We start from the raw sequence: 25,680 nt of genomic DNA, 5'->3' as shown, positions 1-25,680 counted from the left end.
GTGTGTTATTAAGTCATTGTTACATGTTCTAATGGGCATTAGAGGGCAAATACTGTGAATGAAAACATTACATTGTGAGATTCTGGATCCATAAGATGATTTACCTTTAAATGCACAGATCTTTTCCATGTATATAATAATAATCCTAAATGACAGACGTCTGAAAATGATGCATATTTGTATTCATAACATTTCTCATACTAGCAATTGCTGTGTAAAAATAATAACGAATAATTGTTCCCTGCCGGGCCTGTTACTGTTGCCTAGATTCAGCTCAGTAATTACTGTCTTTCTCTGTTTTGCTCTTGCAGAGGCACCTCCCTCTGGGATGTCCAAGAATGGATACTTCTTTCAAGAAATGGGTGAGTGTGAACCGCCACCACAAGGACAAAATTTTCAACATTTGCTCCTTTTCCCACAGTGTATTAAAAATGGAAAACAAAGCATGGAATCTAACCATTGTCACTGACATCGTTGAACATCTTTCTACCAATAATGTGTATTGTGTAGAATCTATTTAGAGTGAAAGATGTGACTTAGAGATTGAAGCTGCAGCACAGATAGGAGGAAAAAAAAAAAAACCTCTCCCAGCTCCCACAGTCCACTGCATTTGGATATAAACAATGAACTTTGCTCCGACTGTTATGATAACGGCAGTTTCATTACCTTCAAGCCAAGGAGAGGCACCCAATTAGTATGTGTCGCACAAGCAGTCAGGACAGAATATACTTGCATAGGATCTCCCTGTCTCCCCCAGCCAATTATTCCCCTCCTGCAACACACGGTCTCATTCAGCATATTCACAGAAGGCCCCCTGCTGCAGCTCAACATAAACGTCTTTATTAGATGACCTTTGATCATGATATTAATGCAATTACAATACTGTCAGCCAGTAAGCATTGCAAATCATTGTTATCTTTAGTGGTTCATTAGCAAAGGTTGGTCTGGAACCTAAATGCTCTTGTTATGAACTTGGCAGTTAAAGGGTGAATCACGGTGGCAATGGAAAACAATATTTGAAGCAGCTCTGCTCTATGCCATCTGTGTCATTAAGTTCTTTGCTATGGTGTTAAAAGTGAATAGGTTACTGAGCCACAGCAGCATTATTCACCAAACCTGGCAGTTATGTATTTTGTTTGAGTAATTCTCCAAACACAAAGCGAGAAAGCTCGAAACTTTCTTTTAATGATGCGAACATGCTGCCGTGTGACTGTTTCTTTAGGTCCCAGCTTTTCACAGCTTCTCAAAGGCAGCAGCAAAACCTCTGCACACCGTTTGAAGGATGCACATCAATCATTTAATGTTTTCAGCATTCTTCGTCCCTCAGCTCTTGTTCTTTCTTCATGTTGCGGACTTGTATTCGCTGATCAGAGTTACGCAGGGCAGCTTAGCTTTGTATTTGTCCGGTTTCAGAAATGAGCCATTTATTATTTCAGTCACATTATGAATGGAGTTTGATTTCTTTTTTCTTTTTTAATACAAGAAGCCCTAATTCTGCTGATTTGCATATTTGGAGTTCTAGTTAAAATTTATGTAAATATAAATTGCAGGATTGGTACAAGGATAGATTTGAATATTTTTCACACAATAGTACATAAATAACATTTATTAAATCTCCCCATTGGCATTGAATTCTTTAAAAAAAAAAAAACCTTCATTTTGTACCTCCAGTTTAGCAGTTGCTTCTCCTCCTCCAAGGTGATTTGAAAGTCAGAGCCCAGCTGGTAAGTCTGAGGCACAGAGGGATGCAGGCAAGGCAGCTACACAGCGAAGTTCAAATAATGTCAAGTGCTGAGGGTTGATCCTGATGCAAGACAAACTGAATGAACTGAAATTGGGGCCTCCTCACGTATAAGGTCAGCAGATAAAGAGCACAAGTGAGATATTGTTCTTGTCGCATCAAGCCGATTGCTGGATGATATTTGGAAGCCCACCAGTTACTGTAGCTTTAGATTTAAGGGGCTGCTGTCTCAGGAAGAGAGAGAGGGATGACTCATACAAACAAGCTCCAGGCTGGGTCCTGTGATGCTTTCCGCCATGCGGAGTCCTGACCGTTGCACACCAAAACCCTGCAAAAAACTGCTTTTACCTGCTGAATCATGAAAGACTTGTCATGTCTCACTTGTCTAACAGCTTAATTTCCCTAATATTCTTTGACAGTTTGTGGCATTTTTAGGTTTTTAGGCATAAAGGACCTCTGCTTACAGCTATTTGTGCATTACACTAATTGAAAGCGCTTTTTAGTTGTTTTTGCTGCTTCCATTGACATTAACAGTACTCTTATGTATTCGTATGAACAGCTCCCATTGGTCAGCAGCGGAAACATGAGTTGACTTAAAAAACTTAAAAATTTAAGGGCATCCTATGAATGGACATTTGGACATTCTCCATCCCAAAATGATTGGATTCATCTCTTACATACGCTGACACTAATATTGGGTCCATAACTTATCCATTATAAAAGCTGTAGAGGAGAAATATTTGGTTCTTAGGCTGACAGTGTGACAATGTTTTAAGTTGTAAGATCTAGTTAAAACTTTTAGCTCCATATTTTTTTTTCTTTTCTATTTTGCGCTTCGACACACTGAAGGTGTCAGACTCAACCATATCATCTGACAATAAAAGAGACTGTTTGACTAGTGCGCTTCCTTCTTTCATAGTTCAGGTGACACTAAAGCAATATTTTCATATAATTTTCACATTTTTTGTTTTAAGCAGCAGATGTTTATTAAAGAGTCTGGATGGTTCACTGACTGTCAGAGGAGTTGTCACAGAGTAGCATAATTTCTGTAATAATTTCCTGTCAGTGTCTAAACTTTTACCATCCTGGAATTGGCATTGTGGTGGTGTTTTTCTTTTTTTGTTTTATTTTGTTTTTGTTTTGATTGTTTGTTTTAAGTTGGACTATTTTTATTTTGTGGGAAAAGTTATTTATTCCTTGCACTCTGCTCTGTATTTTGAAAGTGTGCCGTAAACATCTACAAAGCACTGAAAAATTAACACACTTTTCTTGACTGTTGGATTTTTGGCTGAGGATAACAACAGTGATTAAAGTGAGTTTGGTAGGAGGCAGGTGAGGTCCAGGAGGTGACCCTGTGCTGTTGTGTCCCCAGAGCAGCGGGAGGTGGAGCAGGAGGAGGGCAGCGAGGGCCGAGAGGAGGGACAAGATTCGCCGATCGCCTGCGGAGATGACATCCACCTCTATGACAACCAGATCAGCCCTGGGCCAGGTCAGTACAGAGTGTGAGTGAGGGGAAGAAAGTGGGAGGGCAGCAGGGGTTAGAGTATGCAGTCTGGATAAGGAGGAAGAAGAAACCTTGATGAAGCCACTGAGAAGGATTTTTGAATGTGAGGGCAATTAAGGGAGAGAGAGAGTGCACAAGGAGAAATACTGAGAGATAAATGATTGAAAGAGCTGAGAGGTGCCACAAACAGTGAGAGGATGGAGATGAAATTCCTGGAGAGAACTCAGAGGAGAAATGGGACAGAGAAACAAAAGAAAACAGGATTTATTTGCAAAAAAAAAAAGAAAGTAACATTTTTGGTATACACAAAAGCTGAAAGCTTTTTCCTTTTTTAAATTCAAAAAAAAAAATCTCTTAAACTGTTAGAGACAAAAATGTCAAATATTAACTTGGTGCTAAAATCTTATCAAAGAATAATTTAACACTGAATCCCTTTTGTTGAGTTTGAAAAATACTGTATATATAATCATTAGAATATGCTGAACCCACAGAGAATTACTGCCATAATCTACAGTCCCCCTCAGTGTTTCCTGCTCATGTTCAGCTGAGCTTTCTCTTTTAGTTTTGCAGTCCATTAGTTTACTTTTGGTGTATGTGTCACGACTCACAGCAGCATTATTGCCAGTTGCAACAAGCATCAGTTTGTAGTGAAAAGCTTCAATAAACCAACTGTGTGCTATTTTTCCAGCACCAGGCAGCAAGAATACAAAGAGAATACCACAATTAACAGCAGCTAAAGAGGTTTGGAGGGAACATGCAAGTGCTGAACTGGCCCGAAATATAATTCTATGTGAAAACCAATATCTGTTATGCTACCATGTTTATAAACAGGTAACAAATTTAACAATTAACATCTTGTCACACTGATGTTGTTTATAGGGTCACCAACAGGAGCAAATGGCCACCATCATGCTCATATTATGTCATATTCTGGTAAATTCTGCTTGGGACTTCTGCAAAATGACAGATACAGAACCTTTCATTCAAAATATGATCTATTTTTTTTTTTAACTAATAGTACGTACTATCAGCTTGTCTTCCATCCATCCATCTTCTTCCGCTTATCTGGGCCGGGTCGCGGGGGCAGCAGCCTAAGCAGAGAAGCCCAGACCTCCCTCTCTCCAGCCACCTCCTCCAGCTCACCCGGGGGGACCTCAAGGCGTTCCCAGGCCAGCCGAGAGATATAATCTCTCCAGCATGTCTTGGGACTGCCTACTGGGGCCTCCTCCCAGTAGGACACCTCACCCAAGAGGCGCCCAGTAGGCATCCTAGTCAGATGCCCGAACCACCTCAACTGGCTCCTTTCGATGTGGAGGAGCAGCGGCTCTGCTCTGAGCCCCTCCTGAATGGCTGTTCTCCTCACTCTATCTCTAAGGGAGAGGCTGCCTGAGAAGATACCACTTGTCTTCTATGACAAGTAAAAAATGTTTCATATTTTGAGTTAAACATTTCAAAGATAACATGAAAAAATAAATAAACTTGGATAGCTGGCTTTTGGAATATGCCTCTTCCAGTCAGTGGTCTCCTTTCTCTGCATTTCAGCTGTGTGATCAGTATCACTAGTTCAAATTTTCATTGCTTTTGACCTTTTTCAGAGATTTTTTTTTTTTTTTTTAATTTAAACATCATAGCATGAGGCACATTCTTTACAGAGGCTGCATTAATCGTACAGCATCGTATAAGAAGGAAGCAAAAGAAAAATGCGGGCTAAAACTCTGGTGGGCTCTGCCCTTCTGGAGACTGATGGTGTGATGGTGTTGGCTTGATGGACAGCTACTCAGCTGCAGGTGCAGATGATTTTGACCCCATCACCACAATCCCAGTGGGTCAACAGGTTATTGTTGCCATGGTAACAGTCACAGGTGCACTCTAGGGAGAGAAGGAAAGGGAGAGATGCCCATTCACTTTGAATGTGACAGGTGACCACAGGTGACCGTGTCACTTAGGCTGGTTCTCCATACATAGTAACACTTAAGGCATCTGACAAGAGAGTTGGAGTTGTGCAAGCTGGGGACAAGTTGGGGGAAGAAAACAAAGGTGATAGCTCTCGGCTTCTGTTTATGTCAGGCCTAAAATAAAAGGAGAAAAATCCTTTTTACTCATTACGGTGAATGTTGACTTTGTTGATTTTGTATCTGTGACTATGCCTGTGTGATAGTCAGTTCCAGACTAGCAGGAGGAACAAAAACAACGAACATGACATTGATTCAAAAAATTCTGCTTTATATTCAGTACCTGCAGTGAATTAGAAAACTCCTCACAATCTTCCCAAACATCCAAGAAATATTAAAAGGGATACATACTACATTTAAGTATAAGTCTATGAAGGGGATACAAAGAATTGATATAATCTCAAGTTATGTAATTATCTTACTGCCCACCCATAATCTCAGCCAGTATATTCACATCCTGGGCTCCAGTGATTTGTATAATATTCGTCTCCTTCTTATACAGCTGTAATATGTTGGATTCTCACTGCTGTCAAAATTCTCACCTGCAGGTGCAGAATGTTTGTCATGCCCAGCAGTTCCTGCTCACAGATTTTCAGTGCATTACTCATTGACAGCACAGCTGAATGCTGATTAGAGTGTTTTGTTTTCATTCCTGGCTGCCCCCACCCTCCCAAGTCTAGCTGTCACATACATTTGATCCCAGTATCATTAGTTGTTGGCATCCTTATTTTTGCTTTTAATTTGTGTCACAGATTATCATGTTGTTTTATTATACTGCATCAGCAGACCACTGTGGAGTATGTCCACCATGTCAAATCAGTGTAAGACTGACTAGGACTTTTAATCACATCCTGTCTGACTGAATAAGCAGTGGTTTGGAAAAGCAAATAAGTCAGTGATTACATCATACTAAGAGACAGCAGCGCCTACCTTTAATCTAATTTTAAAAACATCTGTCTCTTTAATTAATTCATGGCTTTCTTTCATGAGAAAATGTGTCTTTCCAGCCTGTTTTCTAGGACAGTATTCAATCTTGACCTTTATAATTTTGTGTCTGTTATATATTTAACTCCACTGTATTAGCCATTATATGTTTTATACTGGCAACCTGAATTTATATATACAAAATGGATTATAGTAGCTAGGAGTATGCCTCTACAAAAGCAGCAGAAAGCATGTCGCAAAAAGGTGATACAAGCACTGTCCGTCCCCTGTCAGAGGAAAAATAAAGACTGAAATATGTCCAAAAAATTCAGTATTCTCAGTCACAGAGCAAACTAGACTATTTCACCTTCTCTATCTCCCCACCGATCACAGGTCTTTAGCCCAGATGAGATGAGTAGCATAAAGCAGTGTAATGAGCAAAAAGGTATGTGTAGAAAGTTAGATGTGGCAGCACAATGAATTAAGCAGAGCATCTTGATCTTGGAGGGTGGGGTTTAAATTCCATGTGAGGACAAAGGTCAACAATGGAAAAAGTCCTCTTATTTTTAGGTGTATTAAGCACGAGCACAGGCATGTGCTCATCTGATAATAGGTCTTAGAGGGGAAAAGCAGAGAGCGAGCTGCAGGAGGAAGGGTTTCTATATTCATTTTTATTTCCCTTCTCTTGGTTCACTCCTGGTTTCAGAACATTACTAACAAATACAGTCATAGTAAAAATAAAGTACCCCCTCGGTCCATTGTAAGTTTTTACGTATCAAGACATAATAAAATAACCTGGTTTGTACCAGGTCTTATAATTAGGTAACTGCAACTTCAGATGAACAACAAAACATGACATTACACCATGTCATTATCATGTGATCAAAAATGAAGCCAAAATGTAGAAGCAGTGTGTAGTGATAGGAATTAAGAGGGTAAGTAGCAGCCAGGTGCTGATGGGTAAAAGAAGTTCTGGCAGTTTGCTTGTCTGAAACATTCAAGCATGTGTTAACACAATAGCAAGGAAGAAAGACCTCAGCAATGATCTTAGAGAAGCAATTGTTGCTGTCCATTAATCTGGGAAGAGTTATAAGGCCATTTCCAAGTCTGTTATTTTACAGCAAGAAAGCTTATTCACAAGTAAAAAACATTCAAGGCAATTCCTAATCTTCCCAAGAGTGGACATCCCAGCAAATTCCCTCCAAGGTCAGAGAAACTGCAAAAAGGCGAAGAGCTACATCTCAGACTGAAGCCTGTGGACTACATCTACAGGCTTCTCTGGCAGCACGACTTGGATTTGCAAAGTTGCATCTGAACAAACCACTTTTTGAACAATGTCCTTTGGACAGACAAGACCAATGTGGAGATGTTTGGTCGTAATGCACAGTGCCACGTACCAGCATATCAGCGCAAGCGCCTCACACCAACTGTCAAGCATGGTGGTGGAGGGGTGATGATTTGGGCTTTACTTGCAGCCACTCCGTCAGCCGTGAACTCCTCTGTGAGAGAGGCAAGTATCTGACAGCTAAAGCTTGATCCAAATTGGGTTGTTCAATGTGACAGTGCTCCCAAGCACAGCAGCAAATCTTCAACAGAATGGCTGAAAAAGAAAAGAGTCAAAGTGCTGCAGTGGCCCAGTCAAAGTCCAGACCCCAACATGATTGAGTTGCTGTGGTGGGACCTTCAGAGTGCTGTGCATAAATGAATGCCTGAAAACCTCAAAGTGCAGGAGCATTGTGAAGAAGAGTGGGCCAAACTTTTCTGTGTGACTTTGTTATTGCCGCTAAAGGTGATTCTACAAGATACTGAATCATGGGGTGTACTTTGTTTTTCAAGCACCTTTTTCTGCATTTTGGCTTAGTTTTTGTTAAATAAATAATGACACGGTGTGATACGTGGTGTCCTATCATTAATCTCAGGTTGTATTTACATGTTAATTCCTGGTAAGGATCAGATCATTACCTCCTGATATGTAAATCCTTAGAACTGACAGAGGGTGTACTGTATGTATGTTGTGCTAAACGTTTTGTAGTTGCTGTAACCATTCCTCCTTGTGCGACAAACTGTGAAGATCCCTTCTTTTCATTATCTCCAGTGTAAGAAAAGGGGGCCAATTCCACAGACACCCTTTTCATCACCAAACACGGTAGGAAGGTTCGTCCAAAGTTGAGCTGAAGATAATGTAAGGCTTTAGAAGAGAGTGAGATTTTCCAAATAAGTGGGTATTTTCCAGAGTTTCTGTCCTTATTTCAAATGGGCCCCTTTTTCTTATGCAAAGAGTGATTCTTCACTGAGCAGTGCCTCAACGAGACTAAAACAAAGAGAGACTGCCTAATCTGTCAGTAGATTTCAAGAATTTGATTAATTCTTCAAATTCTGGTGATCCTCTGGCTTTGTGTCAAACCCAAATTATAAATATGTCAAGTACCTTGGTTTATAGCCAGATGACTGCAAAAACAAATGGCATTCCCATCAGCATCATCTGTAATTTGTGTTTTAGTGCTAATTAGGAAATGCTGTCATGTTGAACTGAAACAATAAACAAGGAAACCAAACCGGCTACAGTAAATATCAGCTGTCATTATGCTGACTTTAGCATATAGCTACAGCCTCACAGGAAGAGTAGAGTCTTGTTAGTGAATACATTGTCTCTGTTTTCTGTTATCTGCCTGGGCTGTCAGGATACACTGAAAGTATCTGAGGAGGGCTCACTGTCCTCGTGGCTGTGGCAAACCACAAAAAAGGTGACTGATGGTGGTTATTGAAGTGAATCTTAAAGATATGAACGTGAAGCGCTCGCCAAACTGTTGTATCGTAGTAATGCAGACTTGTTTGTCTCCTTCTGTTATTACCGTATTTTCCGGACTATAGAGCGCACCATACTATAAGCCGCACCTACAAATTTTTTGGAAAAAACTGGAAACGTACATATATAAGCCGCACCGGGCTATAAGCCGCTGGTATCTCCGCCGCTCTCGGTTTTCCACAATTACTCGGCACTCAGCAGAGGGGGACAGACAACCCCAAATTTGAGTTATAACAAGTCAATTCACCATTGATTCGTTCACGCCGAGCTTACGTGCAGCGGCTCTATTTCCCTCCTGTAGTGCCAGGTCGATAGCCCTCAACTTAAAAGCGGCATCATAGGAAGTTCTTTTTGTGGTTTCCATGATGAGGGAGTTTGAAAAAAATCTCTTTTGTGCCTGCTGCTAGCACTTGTTGGCGCTTTCTTCTTTGATTTCCAACTTTGACGTCCCATGATTCATATCCTGCTAAAGAGCCCCCTGGTGGTTAAAGAAAAATCCACAGAAACGCCGCACCGGGCTATAAGCCGCATGGTTCAAAACGTGGGAAAAAAGTAGCGGCTTATAGTCCGAAAAATACGGTATATCGCTTTGACACCATCTCACCCATTTTTCTCTATTTGTCATAAAGCTGTCAAATGCCCTCCATAAATACAATCAATATCATGATTATACATTTATCTGCCAGCACTGGGCTCAGTTCCATTTCACTTCAATCAGTTTGGCTGAATTCTGATGGGGAAAAGTCACGAGGAAGGACAGCCGTTTCTCACACTGGAAAAAGGATTTAGGTTTTTACCAAAGTCTTGGCTTGACCTTGGTGACCCTGAGTGAGGTTTGTTTGAATATATGATGTGAGTGTAGAGAAAGGATTGACCAAAATACTTTTTCTTTGCTGCAAAAACATGTGACTATTTAAGGTTGCCAAATCTACAAAATAAAAAATCCAGATAGAATTGCATGTTTTCTAACTTGTATATAGACAGTGTTGTGATAGTCAGTCTAATCTTTTCACATTTAATGCCTTTCACACAGAGGTAATGGCGCAGCTGCTTTTAGGATATGTATAGGTATAGGGCATTTTAATAAAAAAATACTTTGCAGTGGATGTGTGATAAACAGCATAAGAGTGAGGGCCGCCTGAGAAGCTGACTCATACAGAATTACAGGAATGACATATGCAAGAACATTAGTTTGCTAAGGTTAAGGTTTGAGGGCTTGCTGAAGGGACGTATTTTATCCAGGACTATGTTGTGTTTGGTTAAAATATGCAAACATTCTTTCAGTTTTTATTTGTTATTGCAGCTATTAAATGAATACCTGCAAAAAAGCCTTTAAAAAAAAAAAACCCTGGTCATATTTGTTTGAAGGATTATAACTGCTTTTAAAATGGAATGATTTTTGAAGCCAACAGCTAAAGATAATGCTTTACTTTTCCACTACAATCAGATATTATTGTCCCACATTTTCCACCTCTTTGACTTTCTCAGTGCTGGCTACAATGAGGTTTCTTAAAGGCGCTCTAAAAATGATTTATTCTTTGCCAACACTCAACTGAGGGTAACATTTGATACTAATTTCCAGTGTTCTTTCCATATTTTGAAATATTTATAACATGTAGACCTCATCAGAGTTAGCATACTAATATAAAATTATGGTCAAAACATTGTTCAAAACCCAAGAACTTAATTAATATTTTTCATTTTAATGTGGAAGATTCAGATGTAGTTCGTCCATCCTTTTTATTAGGTTTATATTTTCATGCAGTGCAAACACATTGGATGTGTAAGGCAGAGCATGGGAGATACCCAACCTTAGAACAGGGTTCTTATTCGGGTATCCTCAAGAAGGAAAACAAGCCTGTGCCACATTTAACAATTCCTTTTCCTAATCCAAAAAACCTGAAATTCTCCTGGATTACTTTAAGCTATATTGAGACATACAGAGGCCATTAGAAGGAGGTGATCATTGGGGACGAGGTAATCTTAATATGAATATATGAATATCTCCTTACAGCTACAGCCTGACAGCAATTAAAGCCGGAGCTTCCTCTCCCCTAGGGGAACAGATCAGCCTGGCCGTGTGCTTTTTGATTGTGCGGCTTTGATGAACCAAATCCACTGCACATGACACGTGCCCCCTGCTATAGTCTCATCAGAGACAGAAAGGCAGGGGTTGGGGCGCACCCTCCCACCCACCCATTGCCTGCAGGGTTTTTTGATGGCAAGGTGTTTGGTGTTTCGATCAAAGCCCCTCACCCTTTTCTGCAGACTCACACTCAAACATGTTCACTTGCAGCTGGATTATTTATAATATCCTGGCACTTTCCTAAGGCTTATTGGCTTGTCGTGGGGTGGGTGGGGGGGGTCTTGCTTTTCCGTTGCTGGAGGGAGGAGTTAAGCACTGATTGATTTCCAGACCGAGTAGACGGTATGCATCACGCGGCGCAGAGGAGGAAAGCCCATGGTAACCTAATAACGTTGTCCCCACAGTAAACAGCGATAACCGTGTTATGTAACTGTGGTGGCGGACTGTTTTATGAGAGTCAGCAGGGTACTGACAGTCTGCTAGTTAAGGGACTGAAGTGTTTTGAAAACCTCATTCCCTCGGTTTGCCCCTATATTGTTTTCTAACATAAAAGGTTTTTCCACTCTTCCCAACACTGGGAAAATCCAAACCTTTGTACTTTATCTGAGCTCTTGCCTTAGCTCCACATGCGCGTATTAAAGTCTTATCAGAATAGAATTTCGAATCCTTATTCAATGAGAGCATTTAAAGACGTGCCTCTTGACATTTTCATCACTTTTAGAAAAAAGGGTCTCAGGCTGCTTTTCTTTCCTAGTTGAGTGGCTGTTACTTGTGATTTCAGAATTAAAGCCTGTCCTGAAAATACAGAACATTATTGTGACCAGAGTTGCATTAAAACTTTAATATTGTAATAGTCTATTCAACCAAAGCAAATATTCATATTTGGTGGCCCAAGGGTTTAGAACACGGAACACAAAATGGTTCAAGTCAGATATCAAGTTATGTAACTCTTAATCACTCGATCCTTCATCGTCTGTTTTACCTTTGCTGTCAGTTCTCAAATAACATTTGGCTAGAATGATGTAATGGTGACTGTAATCTTTTGAAGCAGTTTGCTCTTTAATTTTCATTAGTTTTTATTTTTCTTGTTTTTTCTTTTTTTAGCCACAGCGGCTTTTTTTTTTTTAAACAGTGGAGACTGACATACGGGGGAGGACACGTGGGAAATGGCGACAGGCCGGGACTCGAGCCTGCGCCGCCGCCCGCACCGCTGCGTGGCATATGTATGTGATCGCCTGCTCAACCTCTGAGCCACCCCGGCACCCTAATTTTCATTAGTTGTATAGTAAATTTACCTCTTTGTATAAATTTAAGTATGGATTCAGAATCCATCAAAAACCCAGGACCCGCTGCACCAGGGTAGGGTCTGATAATGGGTCCAAGGATTTCATCCTGATACCTAAAGGCAGTCAGGGTGCTGTTGCCTAACCTGGAGGGACACACAGACCTCTGCATGGATATGCCTCCATCACTGACCCACCACAAAACCAGTCATGCTGGACGATGTTACAGGCAGCATAACCTTCTCCAGACTCTTTCACATCTGTCACATGTGCTCAGGGAAAACCTGCTCCTATCTATGAAAAGCAAAGGGCACCAGTGGTGGACCTGTCAATTATGGTATTCAATGCCAAATGCCAGATGGGCTCCACTGTTTGGGGCAGTGAGCACAGGGCCCACTGGAGGATGTTGGACCCTCAGCCCACCCCCATGAAGTCTCTTTCTGATTGTTTGGTCAGACAAATTCACACCAGTGGCTGCTGGAGGGCATTTTAGAGGGCTTTGGCGGTGCTCATCCTGTTCCTCCTTGCACAAAGGAGCAGCTCTCCTAGAGCAACTGCCTGTTTCCTGGAATCTCCCTCATGCTCTTTAGACTGTGATGGGAGACACAGCAAACCTTCTGGCACTGGCACATATTGATGTGCTACCTTGTGCCTCTGTAGGGTCCAGGTTTCACTTCATGCTACCAGTAGTGACTCTGACCCTAGCCAAATGCAAAACTAGTGGAAAAAAGTCAGAAAAGATGAGGAGGGAAAAATGTAAAACATTCCTGTTTTGGGATTTTTCATTTTTGTTCCTCTTGTGTAACCAAAGCAGCTGAAACTGATTAACAACCCCCTCTGCTACTTAACCCTATAACCCCGAAAATGTCGGCTGTGACACAGCGTACTTCAAAAGTGCCGCAGTTCACGGACTTCCCGGCAACAAATACTGTAATACCCCATAAATGGCTGTGAATTGCGATTTCTGGGCTTTCAGGAACTGTTTGAATTTTTCCGATAGGACAAACTGCCGTGGAGTTACTGTAAAAAGCCAGCTGATCAGAGTTCCCTTAATCAGCTGACTCAGCGGTGATACACTACGTCTTAACCAGCTGTTCGCGGCTCGTAAGGGCAGGAAACCGGAGCTTCAGCGGCGATCGCCCGAAGTTAAAGGGTTAACTCATCAGATCAATATCCCACAAGTTTAACTGTCCTGATGCTGAACTCTGATTAAAAAGTGTTCCTTTATTTTTTTTTGCCACGTATTTTAGATCAGTGTAATGTAAACAGGTGTGAAATCTTTAATGTGGTACACTTTGAATGTCTAATTATACCACTTTTTTTTTTCCTTTCCCCTCAGAGAGTGACGACTCTGGCTGCGTGTTACTGAATACATCAAGAAGGGTAAGCATAAATATTTATCAACTTGAAATCAAATTTGACTGTTTTATTATATCTATTTGGCCATTATATCTGGATGTCAGGGTGTAGGGCAGGGGTGGCCAACTCCAGGCCTCGAGAGCCGCTGTCCTGCTGGTTTTAGATATGTCCCTGATCCAACACACCTGAATCACATATAGAAGTCATTAGCAGGACTCTGGAGAACTTGACTGCGTACTGAGGAGGTAATTCAGCCATTTGATTTGGGTGTGTTGGATCGGAACACATCTAAAACCTGCAGGACACCGGCTCTCGAGGCCTGGAGTCAGCCACCCCTGGTGTAGGGTGTCGCAGGTTGCACCCTGGGACAGGTCACCAGTCTTTCAGAGGCCTAACTTAGCTCTCTGTTAGAGCATTTTACCATCACATCCACACCTACTGCAAATACACCAGTTAATCTAATCTACATGTCTTTGGACTGTGGGAGAAAGCTGGAGCGAAACACTTGCAGACACAAGGAGAACTCCCCACAGAAAGGCCCCAAATTTCCAGAAGGTTTGAACTGAGAACTAACTTGTTTTGAGGCAACAATGAGGCAACCATTTCACTTGGCCATTTTATGCCTTTTTACTCCGGAAAGGCTGATGGGGTAATGTCGTCACCCCGCTGGACGGACAGGTAGGCGGGCGTTGGGTGGCGTGGACACCCAACTCTGTGAACCCGATAACTCGAACAAGACGACATGGGCTTTTCAAATTGATACCGTAGGTGATTGCTAAAAATCTCAGCGACCTCGACCTCAAGGTCAGAGGTCAAGTTTGCCGAAAATCTTGTGAACACAATAACTCGATAAAGATGTCACCTAGGATTTTCAAATTGATACCACAGGTGCATCTATGATAAATCTCAGATGACCTGTCATGGCAATCCAGGTAAGAATGCACTGTGATTAAGAGAGCATTCATACATTAATACATTATATACGGTGTTCTGGTGACGTGATAGAAACAGTAACACAAAAATCACTGCTTGGTCATTTAAAGTCCACAAAGCACTGTGGTGTCCGTTATTGCACATAGACTGATTGCCTCCCATATGATAACTGAACTGGTTCTTATATAACACTTTTCTACTCCACTTGAGCACTTACAGCGCTTTATACAACATGCCTCATTCACCCATTCACACAAGCACTTTTTTTCTATGCTTGCATGCATTCGAGAGCAACTTGGGTTCAGTATCTTGCCCAAGGATACTTTGGCATGCAGACTGGCGCAGCCAATAATCGAACCACTGACCTTCCGATTAGTAGAGGACTTGCTCCCCCGCCTGTAGCTCTGGAGAAAGAAAAGTGCTAAGACCCTTCATCATTTTTCAACCTGAAAACATTTCCTCAGTATTCTTTTGTGATGAAGAAGACCATGCTGCATGTTTGAGGTAAAATATCATGCAGCTAATGTACCAGTAATTTGTCCTTTCATTTCATGACTACCCAGCAAAAAATAGCATTAAAAGGTGTTTTGTTTACAACATATAACACACAAAAGCTAATATGTTGCTGAGTTGAGTACGATATTAGTCAGAAACCCACGTGTTCATAAAGGAATGTCGAGCTATAGTTCTTACCATAACAATGGCAATCAGAGAAAGTGACAGTATGCTCTGTGGTTTGTATCTATTATGATCTTAGCATTTCTTATTTCTGGATCTTACTTAGCCATTTGCTTCTGAATTGATATAGTGTCTCTAAGGGTCACACGCACCCCATTAAGATCTACTGAGACCTTGTAATTATGTGTTTGTGCCACCTAAAGAGTCTACTGCCAGGAGGCTGAGGGGTGGCACTGGCAGCTGACAGTATTTTTAAACTTGCGATAGAAGAGAGACACAAAATGTAAAAACCAAAAAAAAAAAACAGGCGAGTGAAATACAGCAAATGGTGCTGCAAGCCAGGAATTAAACTTGGGATTCAGTGCAAGGTAATATGCTCCCTAACCACTCAACTATAGGGTCACCCCTGATGAGGAAATCTTTTAGAGAGGAAAAAGTCATTTTTGGCACACTGCTGATATTTAGTGCAGTAATTTATCAGTACATGTCAGCAAGTTCACAATGTAACAAAATTTAAATTACACATCTAAAAGTCAGTGTAACAGACCATAAAAAGAACTTATAAATGCACTCAGTACTTTAATCACAAAAGAAAAGCAATTATATAAACTTTTAAATCTAATGAATACTTCAAAGGGCAGGATATCCATCAGTGTATGCAGGGAGCCTCAATACTGATCAAAATCCCAGTTCTCAGCAAACTGAATGAACATCTATTTGACAGAAAAATGACTACAATAACTTGTATTTGCAAGGTAAAGTAGCAAAAAGAAGGCGGCGTTTGAAATGCCCACTGTGAACTCACTGCTGACTGTGTGTAAAGGTACTGAGATCATTTTTAATTAAAGCCGCTTTGGGCTTTTGTTTTGTTTTTTGTTTTTTTTTTACTTTTATTTTAACAGCCCACAGTTCCACAATGCACCCTTGAACTACACCAAGATTTGTAAAACCAATCCAATCTGTGTAAGATATGCTTGAAACCTGAATAGCTCTGCTGTCGGTGTGAATATTTTCTGCTGTTTTGCTGTAAATCTTTTCATCCTGCTCTGCTGCTGGCTCACTCATATTGTTACGGGTTAGTTTTGTTTTAGCAAAGGCACTGTGGCAGTGTTATGATACCTGCACAACAGCTGGGTTACACATGTTGTAGTGGACTGAAGTAAATTATGAAAATATGATAAGGCTTAATAATTGTGATCATACTGAAATCATGCACATATGGATCTTGCAGGAAGGAAGCCACAATTATTGTTTGCTGACGCATTTTGGGATATTAAGACTTGCTCTCCAGCTATAGAGACTAAATGAAACATCTGTAATGGTTTTCTGTGCTTGATGATCCAGTAGATTTGATGGCTAGCCTGAGGACCTTTATTTATACCATTCATGTATTTGTGCATCATTCTTTTGGAATCCTAGCTGGCTTTGTTTACGACTGAACCCTCTGCATTAGAGTCAGAGGTCTTCATTCATGTGGCATGACGAGTCCTACATATGGAGACCCCAGACAAACACAAAACGGCCGGGACAATGCATTGTCGTGTTGAGGAAGACCATAGCTGTTGGGTGGTGCTGTTGCCATGAGGTGGTGGCTTTGTTCTGAACAGTGTTTAGGTTGGTGTTGCAGCTTAATAACAAGTTTCAGAGCAGAGAATTGCAATGTAATTGATTATCACTGCTAGTCCCTTCACCAGTCAGTGATTTTGATGTTGAATTTCTGCAAAAATGTATGGCTTGATGAGATCCATACAGTTATTGTTGTTGTTGTTGTAGTTGTAGTAGGGCTTATATACAGTTGTGGCCCAAAGTTTACATGCACTCATCATGGGCATGAATGTCATGGTAATTTGGGGATTTTAATGATTTCTTTGAACCGTTCTTTTTCCAGGGTGTTGCCAAACAAATCATTTTATGTTGGCAAAGATTACTAATGAAAAATTAATAGGCCTTTGCCTCGTTAAGTTCAGACATTGTAGGACCTTCAGCACCATTTATTAAAAGATTTTAAGTGTATTTATATATTTTAGCCTGTATGTATAATTTTGACCCTGTGTGGATTAGAGAAAATCCAAAAGAAATTCAAAATTGTGCACCCAGTTCTTCTTTTCTTTTTTTTAAGTCATGAAGATGTTTGCTGTATAATCATTCCACCTTGAAAAAGAAAAGTTCAAAGAAATCCTTAAAAGCCCAAAATGACCATGACAATGAGTGTATGTAAACTTCGGATCACAACTTAAGCTGCTTATTTTTGGCATTGTTTTGTGTATGATTCCTCAAGTTAAGGGAAATATTTTACATATCCCAATGTGTACATAAGAAAAACATAGTATTTTTAAAATTTGGGGTAATATGGTTGCACATCAGGCCGTCTCTTGCACTAGTGATACAGTAAATGGATGTTTCTCTACCACTTAGGTAAAAGGGTCTAAAGAAACCCCCAGAGGGCATTAGTTTGAACTGGTGACCACGGCTGTCAGGAGTTAGTCTTCCTCAAAACACGCCTGTCAGAGATTGCTGTTTGTTGTGCCTCATTCCTGCCAACAGCTCGCCTGGTTCTTCTCTCTAATCTCCTCATTCTGTATCACAGTTCTGTTTGTTTGCTCTCTCCCTCTGCTTTTTATTAATTTCACATGTTCCCATCCTTAAGTCCTAGCCAAGAATTTTGTTATGGATCTGTTTTATTTGCAGTGGTCCATAAATAGATTTTCATTTATTCTTGTGCCTACAGGTGCCTACTTTTCACCTTCTTCATGAACAATTTGAAAGCTAACCTTTGAATTAACATATGAACCACTGGGACCACACATTGTGCCCTGTATGACTGCGAACTGCAAATTCTGTTTAAACAAAGCCAAATGAATTTGATTTATTTCTTTTAATCATTTCATCTGAGGTACACAAGACCACCAGGACCAATCCTTTCTGGGATTGTACAAACAAAACAAAATCAAATTCATATAGAGAGAGCTCTTTGCAGAAATACCTGTGTAGGTATTTCTGCGAAGAGAACAGGGACATTCTGCTTGGTGCTTAAAAGAAACAGCAGGGACTCCACTCATCTTCAGAATTTCTGTCAATCACACGATCAATGAAATTGAGGACTGGTGGGTGTCTGGGTTCTTAATCGAGCTGTGTTTGTTTCTTTGTCCATCCGTCTGCCTTGAGGTGAATTTCAGACACCACTAGTAAAGTCTGGAGAAACTTTGGATTGTTAGCAGTTTTCTGCTATTTGAAGAGCTGCAGCAGCTCCGAAGGGTTTATGTGAAGAAGCTCAAAGTTATTATGGTTCGTTCACATATTGAAAATTTGACTGTCATCCAAAAGTCCATCATGTGGAAGTGAGATTTTTGATCAGCTGTGAGTCTGAAAATGGGATTGAGCACTTTTGAAGTAAAAAAAAAAAAAAAATATATATCCCCCCAAATGAGCTAAAATAACCTTACAGGTAAACTTCTTGTAGTCTTAATTTCCAGAGTGTAATTTGATAGACATTATATCTCTAGATACAAGTATCTAATAATATTTATAAGCTATTTAACGATTTAGCCCAATTTTTAGCCAAGAATTACACTGACATTACTGAGACACTATTTACAAGGTCTCGACCTTTCTTGGTGGAGTGCCCTCACATAACTTATTGTGGTTTGGTGTTGTATAAATAAAGTTGAAATTGAAAATTAATTGCCTTAGTAGAATAAACCCTGGCATGTATTATCAAAACACTACAACTAAATCTAGTATTTGCCTTTGGGTCTAATCCTGCAGAAACTAGGGTAGATGCATTTTGACAGTGTATTCCTTTCCTTTATAACTGAACTTATTTGCATTCTCAGCACAGGGATCTTGTTTAAAACGGTTTCAGACTTTAAAGTTTTTTTTTTTTTGTTTGTTTTTGTTTTTTCCACAGTATGTGAAGCTGATGAATTTTGAGGAGGAGGTTCGTGCGCACCGTGACCTGGATGGCTTCCTGGCAAGGGCCAGTATCTTGTTGGATGAGACCGCCGCCTCCCTGGACGATGTTCTCAAGAGAATGTTGCACCATGTGGGCCAAGACAGCCATGCATTAGAGCCCGGGTGCAACTTTGAGGAGGTGATGAGCATGCTTTTCACAGATGCAGGAGCGCAGGAGGTCAATGGTAAGCATAAGCAAGGATTCTGTTTACATGCATGTAAACACAAGCATATGTTGTTAAATGAGATAAAATGTAAAGGTATCCAGTTGCAGATAAATAACAATAAGGTGGAGAACTACTATGTACCATCTGTGCCTACCCACAATCAGTCCAGGACCCTGTAACATCTGACACTTGACCTAAAAACATCTGATGTCTGCACATGTCATCACCTACCTAGAATAAATAAGAACAATAAGCTTCACCTCAGGCTCCAGAGCAGAATTGTCAGATAGACTTGAATGGTTCAAGAAGCTCTGAATACCTAAAGGAAAGTTTTTGATGTTTGTACCAAGGATGTCAATTTGACCCACAGCTTTTTTTTTTTAGGTGGACAAAAATAGAACTCAGCATGCTGAAAAGTGAATATCATACACATGACTACACACACACACTTATATACACAAACACACAGCCGATGTATGTTCTATTCATTGCTGAGTTTGAATCCACTAATTTTCAGATAGTTTTGCTTTTGAGATCTTTAATATTAAATCGAAGGCTGCAGTTCCAAAATGCAGAGTTAATTGAAATAAATTCTTACTGAAATAATTACATTGGGTCTTACATACATTGTTTCTATTTTGACCTGAAAAGTAAAGAACTGTTGTACCTGAAAGTTATATTGTAATGCATAGATGCGTTTGGTTAAATGTACCCATCTCTCTAGGTTTGGTGCCCATTTGTCAGCTTACAGATCCCTGTCGCATTAGTTTAGTCCCCTCAGCACAGGTCCTCTTGGCTGAGTAGCAAAGCCTCTTGGTTAAGGCGAATCTCTTCAGCCCATTAGAGCAAGAGAAATCCGCCCTCTTACATAATAGTATGTAGCTATTGTTGAAGCATTGCTTTCTGCCGCAAGCTGTGCTGAACACATTCACAAAAGTAATTGTTTGGCAAATGAAACTTTGCTTTCTGTCTAGTTTAAGTCACAAAGAATTGGGGAAAGTAGTTTCTTTCAGTACATTACATTTAATGCCGTGCCGACACAGGAGTAAATATAAGTGGGATTTCACCACTGTAAGAGCATGTGGAGGTAATGATAGTGTGAGGGCTCCCTGTCATGTACTCAGTGTCCAGTGTTTTCCTGTCTGGCTGGGCTGGTGTCTGCAGTTGTTGATGGGTAGTCAGAGGTGGGTGGTGTGCGACGCTCGCCCTGCAGAGCCGCCTCTGACAGATCCGCAAGGTGATAATTGACTTCTGTCATCGATCACTCACTTAGTTTTTCAAATGGTTTTCCAAGACACTCGAGCTGTGATCGCTGCCACTGCTTCTTCACTTTTTCTAAGGAAGTCCCCACCCCGCCATGGCTGTCAGCTTGACACAAAGGATTCCTGTGCACGGCTCTGCGCCGTGCGTTTTCTAAGATCAATGAAAAAATATATAAATGAAGGGATGACGTTTTATATAAGCGATACATATTTGTGAAAATAAAGTAGCAGCAGTCCAGTGTTTGAAGTAATGTATTAATTAAACAAGAAATAATCCTGATTTTTTATTTTTATTTTTTTTAACTGAGCTGAAACTTGAGTTAACACTCTGGGGGGATGCATTAGTTGCAGCAGAAGGAATAGGGTAATAGACTAGAACTGAGGGGATCATTAAAAGTAAGCATAGTGGAACTATTCAGCAAACATTTACAGTTTGAAACATGAAAACTGTACAGAAACTACTATAATATGCTTAGAGATGAATGTGAACCTACAGAAATGTTCATAAAATGTTCACATAAAATAAATAATTAGTTCAGTCTTTCAAGTATGCGTTACACAATGTTTACCAAGTAGTCTGTGGATTTCACTTACCTCTTTGATTTGGCCTTCCTAATGAATTAGTAAGAATAGGCAGTGCTTCAGTGCTTCGCTGGTGCAGTTCTCATTTTGAAGTCCTTTAGTGCCTTGTTTTGTAGCCCATCCTCCCCGTTTGAATTCCCACATTGCTGGTAGAATCCCTGAATTTCATGAGTGAAACACTCATGTCAGTGCTGAGAGGGGGAAAAAATATCTCTGAAGGAACAAAGACTTTTCCTGGGGGAATACATTCATATTGCACGTAAGTATGTTATCAACGGGACATATCTCTTCAGGTATTAATTTCTGCCATATCAAGGTTCCCTCTGCCACAGTGGGGTATTACAGCTGGCAAGCGGACCAGCTCATTTGGAGTGTAATACTGTACAGCTGTGAGATAAAGAGAACAGGGCAAGATTATAACAGGCACTGCAAGAACAGAGAATTACAGAAATGAGATGAAAGCCCACAGAGATAATTAGTCCTGCTCCTACTTGTACAGAGGAGTGTTTTTTTTTTTTTGGAGGCCAACTTGAGCTGTTTTTTTTATTTTTTGCTTTGCTTTTGTCTTGGGATTCAGAAATGGAGATCAGGATTGTGCAGAGGAATAATGAACGGCACTGATGATGATGATGCAATGCATGCATCACCATATTACTTCCGCTTCTAATATACACAGTAAAATTACCACTAATATTTCAGAGTAAAATATAATCTTAACAAACTTAAACCACAAAATGACTTTGGGATGCTGAAGATGATCGGGCTGACCAAAATGATGATCAGCTCCCACAGAATAACTAATTCAGTGTTTTGTGTATTAATGTATAAATTTATTTTCCTCTCTTCCTCTGTGATGTTGTTCATAGCCACAGTGCTCTGTGTGGCGCTGATTGTGTGCCCTGTCTGTGATGACTGTAGCATAATTTCTCCCTAAATTGCTGTCACCTTTGATCGATCTCGCTGGCTCTTTACTTGGTCTCGATTTGCATAATCCTCCTTTGCTGTTGTTGTTTTGTTTTTTTTTTTTTGTTTTTTTGCCAGTTGAATTCAGACTGTCACACATTCATTGCTTTTTAAGTATGATATTACTATTATAAAAGCGGGATAATGCCTTAAGAAAATGTATAACTCCATCTGTGTATGCTGAGTTTTGTCACCCTTAAACTCTTTAAATCTCATACAGCCTCTTTATTAAACTCAGAAATGCCTGCCCATCTGTTAAACCTGGATGATGACTGCTTTTCTGTTTTTCCCTGTTTGTGAAAAACTTACACGTGCATGTTTTTAACCTGACAGCAGTACCATAAATGCTGCTTACCTTACTTCACTCCTTTGCCTTTGGGCTTTGGTTTTCCCTCACAGTTTCATGGCCAGACCCATGAGTTTTCACTGTGGCACATTCTTGAGGAAAGATCAGAATACTAAATTGAAACCATTAATTTAACCACTTTACTTGTCGTGATATATGGTGGCCATACATGCCATTTTTCTCATCTTGAGCCCATCAGTGACGTCTTTGGGCTTCTTGCGCCAGCTGAACACATGACTGTTAAAACTGATAAAATCCAATTTTTGTTAATAGCCTGTAGACGGTAATCAAGATGGGATCTCTCTGTGCCTAACAAAGACGTGATTTTCTCTGGAAAATGATATTTAATATGCATGAGGTAAAGGAGGGCAGGAAATGAAGCTTCTGTTCAGTAGAGATATTTTTGTGTGCCTGTTCACTAGAAGGTGTGTGTGTGTGTGTGTGTGTGTGTGTTTCATTTTCTTGCTCAAAAAACTGCTAGCCTGTTGCTAAGAAAAGGTGACTGAACTGACTCTCTTTGTCTCTCCTCTTGGTTTTTCTCCCTTCTTCTCCCCATGCAGACAAGTCTCAAAGTTTCGTTTTCTTTGACGACGGTAAGCTGTGCTAATTGGATGAAAATGTCAGCATCAGCCGCCGCGAGGCTGCAATCAGTGGTTTGCCTCTGTACCAATCACCATCAGTATTCCGTTTGTGTTCCTCTCCGTGCTCAGGACTGGGTTGATCCATTGAGTCATCAAATGATTACAGACACCAGCAAACCCCTGTGTCACAGATACCGATGCCTCTTCACTGGTCCCGCAAATCAGCGGGTCCAACCAGCAGTTATCAGTTCTGTGGAAAAGGGATAAAATTAAGATTATTTAATCACCATTTTTGGAATAGGAGTTACGTCCTTGGTAGAAAATAATTTATACATTTTATATTCAGGTAATTTTTGCTTCAAACTGATTATATTTTTATATATTTAATTTGTTTTAATACAAGCAAGACATTGGAATTTAAACCCTGCTAAAGAACAAGTTTCACTATTGACCCAGTCCTAGTGGCCCTTTCCTCACCATGTGATCATAGCATTTGTGCCTGGTGATTGGCTGTGATACATACCTATTATGCAGTAAGTGTTTCATCTGCCACGGCTGTATGGAGTGCTCCTATGTTTTAATCACCTCCTTCAAAGTGCCCTCTGCAACATTCACACTCTTTGAAGGAAACCAATCATTTCTCTTTGTGTGTGTGTGAGACTGTGGGATTTTGTGTATGTATGATGCAGGTCTACAAGTGGTTGAGACCATAGTTAATCTTTTAGGCAAGAAGCAGCTTTATTGAGGTCACCTCTGAGCGTAATGTAAGGAGTCACCTTGCCAAAAGATCTTGTGGCCTTTTCACACATCAACAGGGAATCTCTGAATCATTGTTTTGTTTTTATCTTTTTGTACCTGCACATGTCTGCAGATTTTCTGGCACGTAAACCAAAGGAAATATTAATATCACATCTTTTTGACTGGTTTAGCATATTTATTGATTCATCGCTTCCTTATTTATGGCAGACAGCTTCATCCTCATGTGATTTGCAGAAATTGCAATCTGTTTTTCTCCCTCCAACCAAACTGTGTGGATAACACAGTTAAAGAATTCACCAAGAATACAGAAAGATCAAAGGGACCAATCCAGCCATCCAGTTTTGCTTTCCTCATATTTTTCATCATTTTCCATTGAAGTTTGTCACATTTGATATGCTGCGTGTAAGAATCAGTGTTTTTCTTTCTTTCTTTTTTTTCCTGTGTGGAAATGGTAGTGTTTGCATACCAAAAGCTGATGAAACCGTGCAGAAATCTTGACAAAAATGACAAGTATCAAATGTACATCTCTTAATTAGTCTCTCTCTCCTGATCACATCTGCAATCACTCACAAACGCCTCTTCTCTTTCTCCTCTCATCACCTTAGCCGGTGACATAAGACAGTGCATTCCCATGCCCTACACGTCATTTTTTTTTTTTGCTTGTATGAGGATATCAACAAACTGAAGGAACTATCACATCATATTGTGCTTCCCATTCATTTCAGTTTGCAATCACTTTGCTGTGCAAAATGGCGAGGCAGTATAGTGGCCTTCCAGCCACCACACACACACCTTCCTGGTTATATTCAATTTTGTGTAATACAGTCGACAGAATAAGAAGTGGACTGTACTTCATAAAGATGACTGGTTGTCACTCACTGCTCAGCTGGTAGCAAAGCGGTCTCTTATTCTAATATGTAAACTTATCACAAACAGGATCAGACTCAAAGCCGTTACAGTCTTCTCTTTCAGTGTTTGCCATAAAAATACCTTCTTTAGGGCACACGATCGACAAAGTTGAGGACTGCTGCTTGGATGAATCATAACTGTAGACTTTACAAATCACTGGTAATTTTGTAGAAGCTTTATACAATAGTTGCATTTAACCCCAAAAAAAATAGATGTTGTGTTCACGCTGCTCCCTCTTTTTGAACCACTTCCAACATAACAGCAGTGTTACTTGAAAAAGACATTTGCAACTAAAAAAAACAAAAAAGACTGAAGTGGTTGTAACGTTGAGGCTTGGAGCTAGCAGATTTAGCCACTAGCTTCTTTTTTTAGTATGATATTGACTGCGTAGTCTGTTGGTTTAGAGGACAACAGATACACTCACTACACACATTTACCTCTCTCTGTTTTTCTTGTCTTTTGCTCTTCTGTAACCTCCGTCTTCCTTTTATCCTCATCCCCCTTTCTTTATCTTTTTAATCTTTCTTTTGTTCTCTTTCTGTCTCTCTCCCTCCTCTTCTCATCCCTGACGTCAATGAGAAATTGGATGGTTTTTGATTATTACATGGCTGTCAGGCTTACTGCTATTAATTGAATTGAATCCCAGTCCATCTCCTCTACTTCTCTGTCCCCTTTCCTCCGTCTGTCTCGAGCTCTTCTTGTCATTTCATCTTACTTTTTGTCATTTTTTTTTTTTGTATGACTTGTTTTCGTTCCCTTGCTTTTTTTTTTTTGCCTTTTTCGCTCTTCGTTTAATTCTTTTTTGCTTCATGCTTCTTTTCCTGCCTCTTTCCTTTCTTTTATTTTTCTCTATTTGCCCCTTGTTTTTCCTTTTCCTACCACCTCTTTCACTCT

At 40.2% G+C, this 25,680-nt stretch overlaps 1 protein-coding gene across 2 annotated transcripts in view; it reads left to right on the top strand.

Moving 5' to 3' along the window:
• The window catches only part of slc4a11 (solute carrier family 4 member 11), a 130,018-nt gene that overhangs the window by 73,250 nt on the left and 31,088 nt on the right, over positions 1-25,680 (top strand). Inside the window, exons 2-6 of one of the 2 annotated variants that reach the window (XM_030718659.1) lie at positions 312-362; positions 3,114-3,230; positions 13,636-13,679; positions 19,174-19,402; positions 23,098-23,130. In XM_030718659.1, the coding sequence (XP_030574519.1) occupies positions 312-362; positions 3,114-3,230; positions 13,636-13,679; positions 19,174-19,402; positions 23,098-23,130 (474 nt within the window). The remainder of the gene's footprint in view (positions 1-311; positions 363-3,113; positions 3,231-13,635; positions 13,680-19,173; positions 19,403-23,097; positions 23,131-25,680) is intronic. The other variant, XM_030718660.1, reaches the window with a different exon arrangement.

The sequence above is a fragment of the Archocentrus centrarchus genome, chromosome 22, assembly GCF_007364275.1.
Source record: "Archocentrus centrarchus isolate MPI-CPG fArcCen1 chromosome 22, fArcCen1, whole genome shotgun sequence".
Lineage (NCBI taxonomy): Eukaryota > Metazoa > Chordata > Actinopteri > Cichliformes > Cichlidae > Archocentrus > Archocentrus centrarchus.
This window is presented reverse-complemented; position numbering and strand designations above follow the sequence as displayed.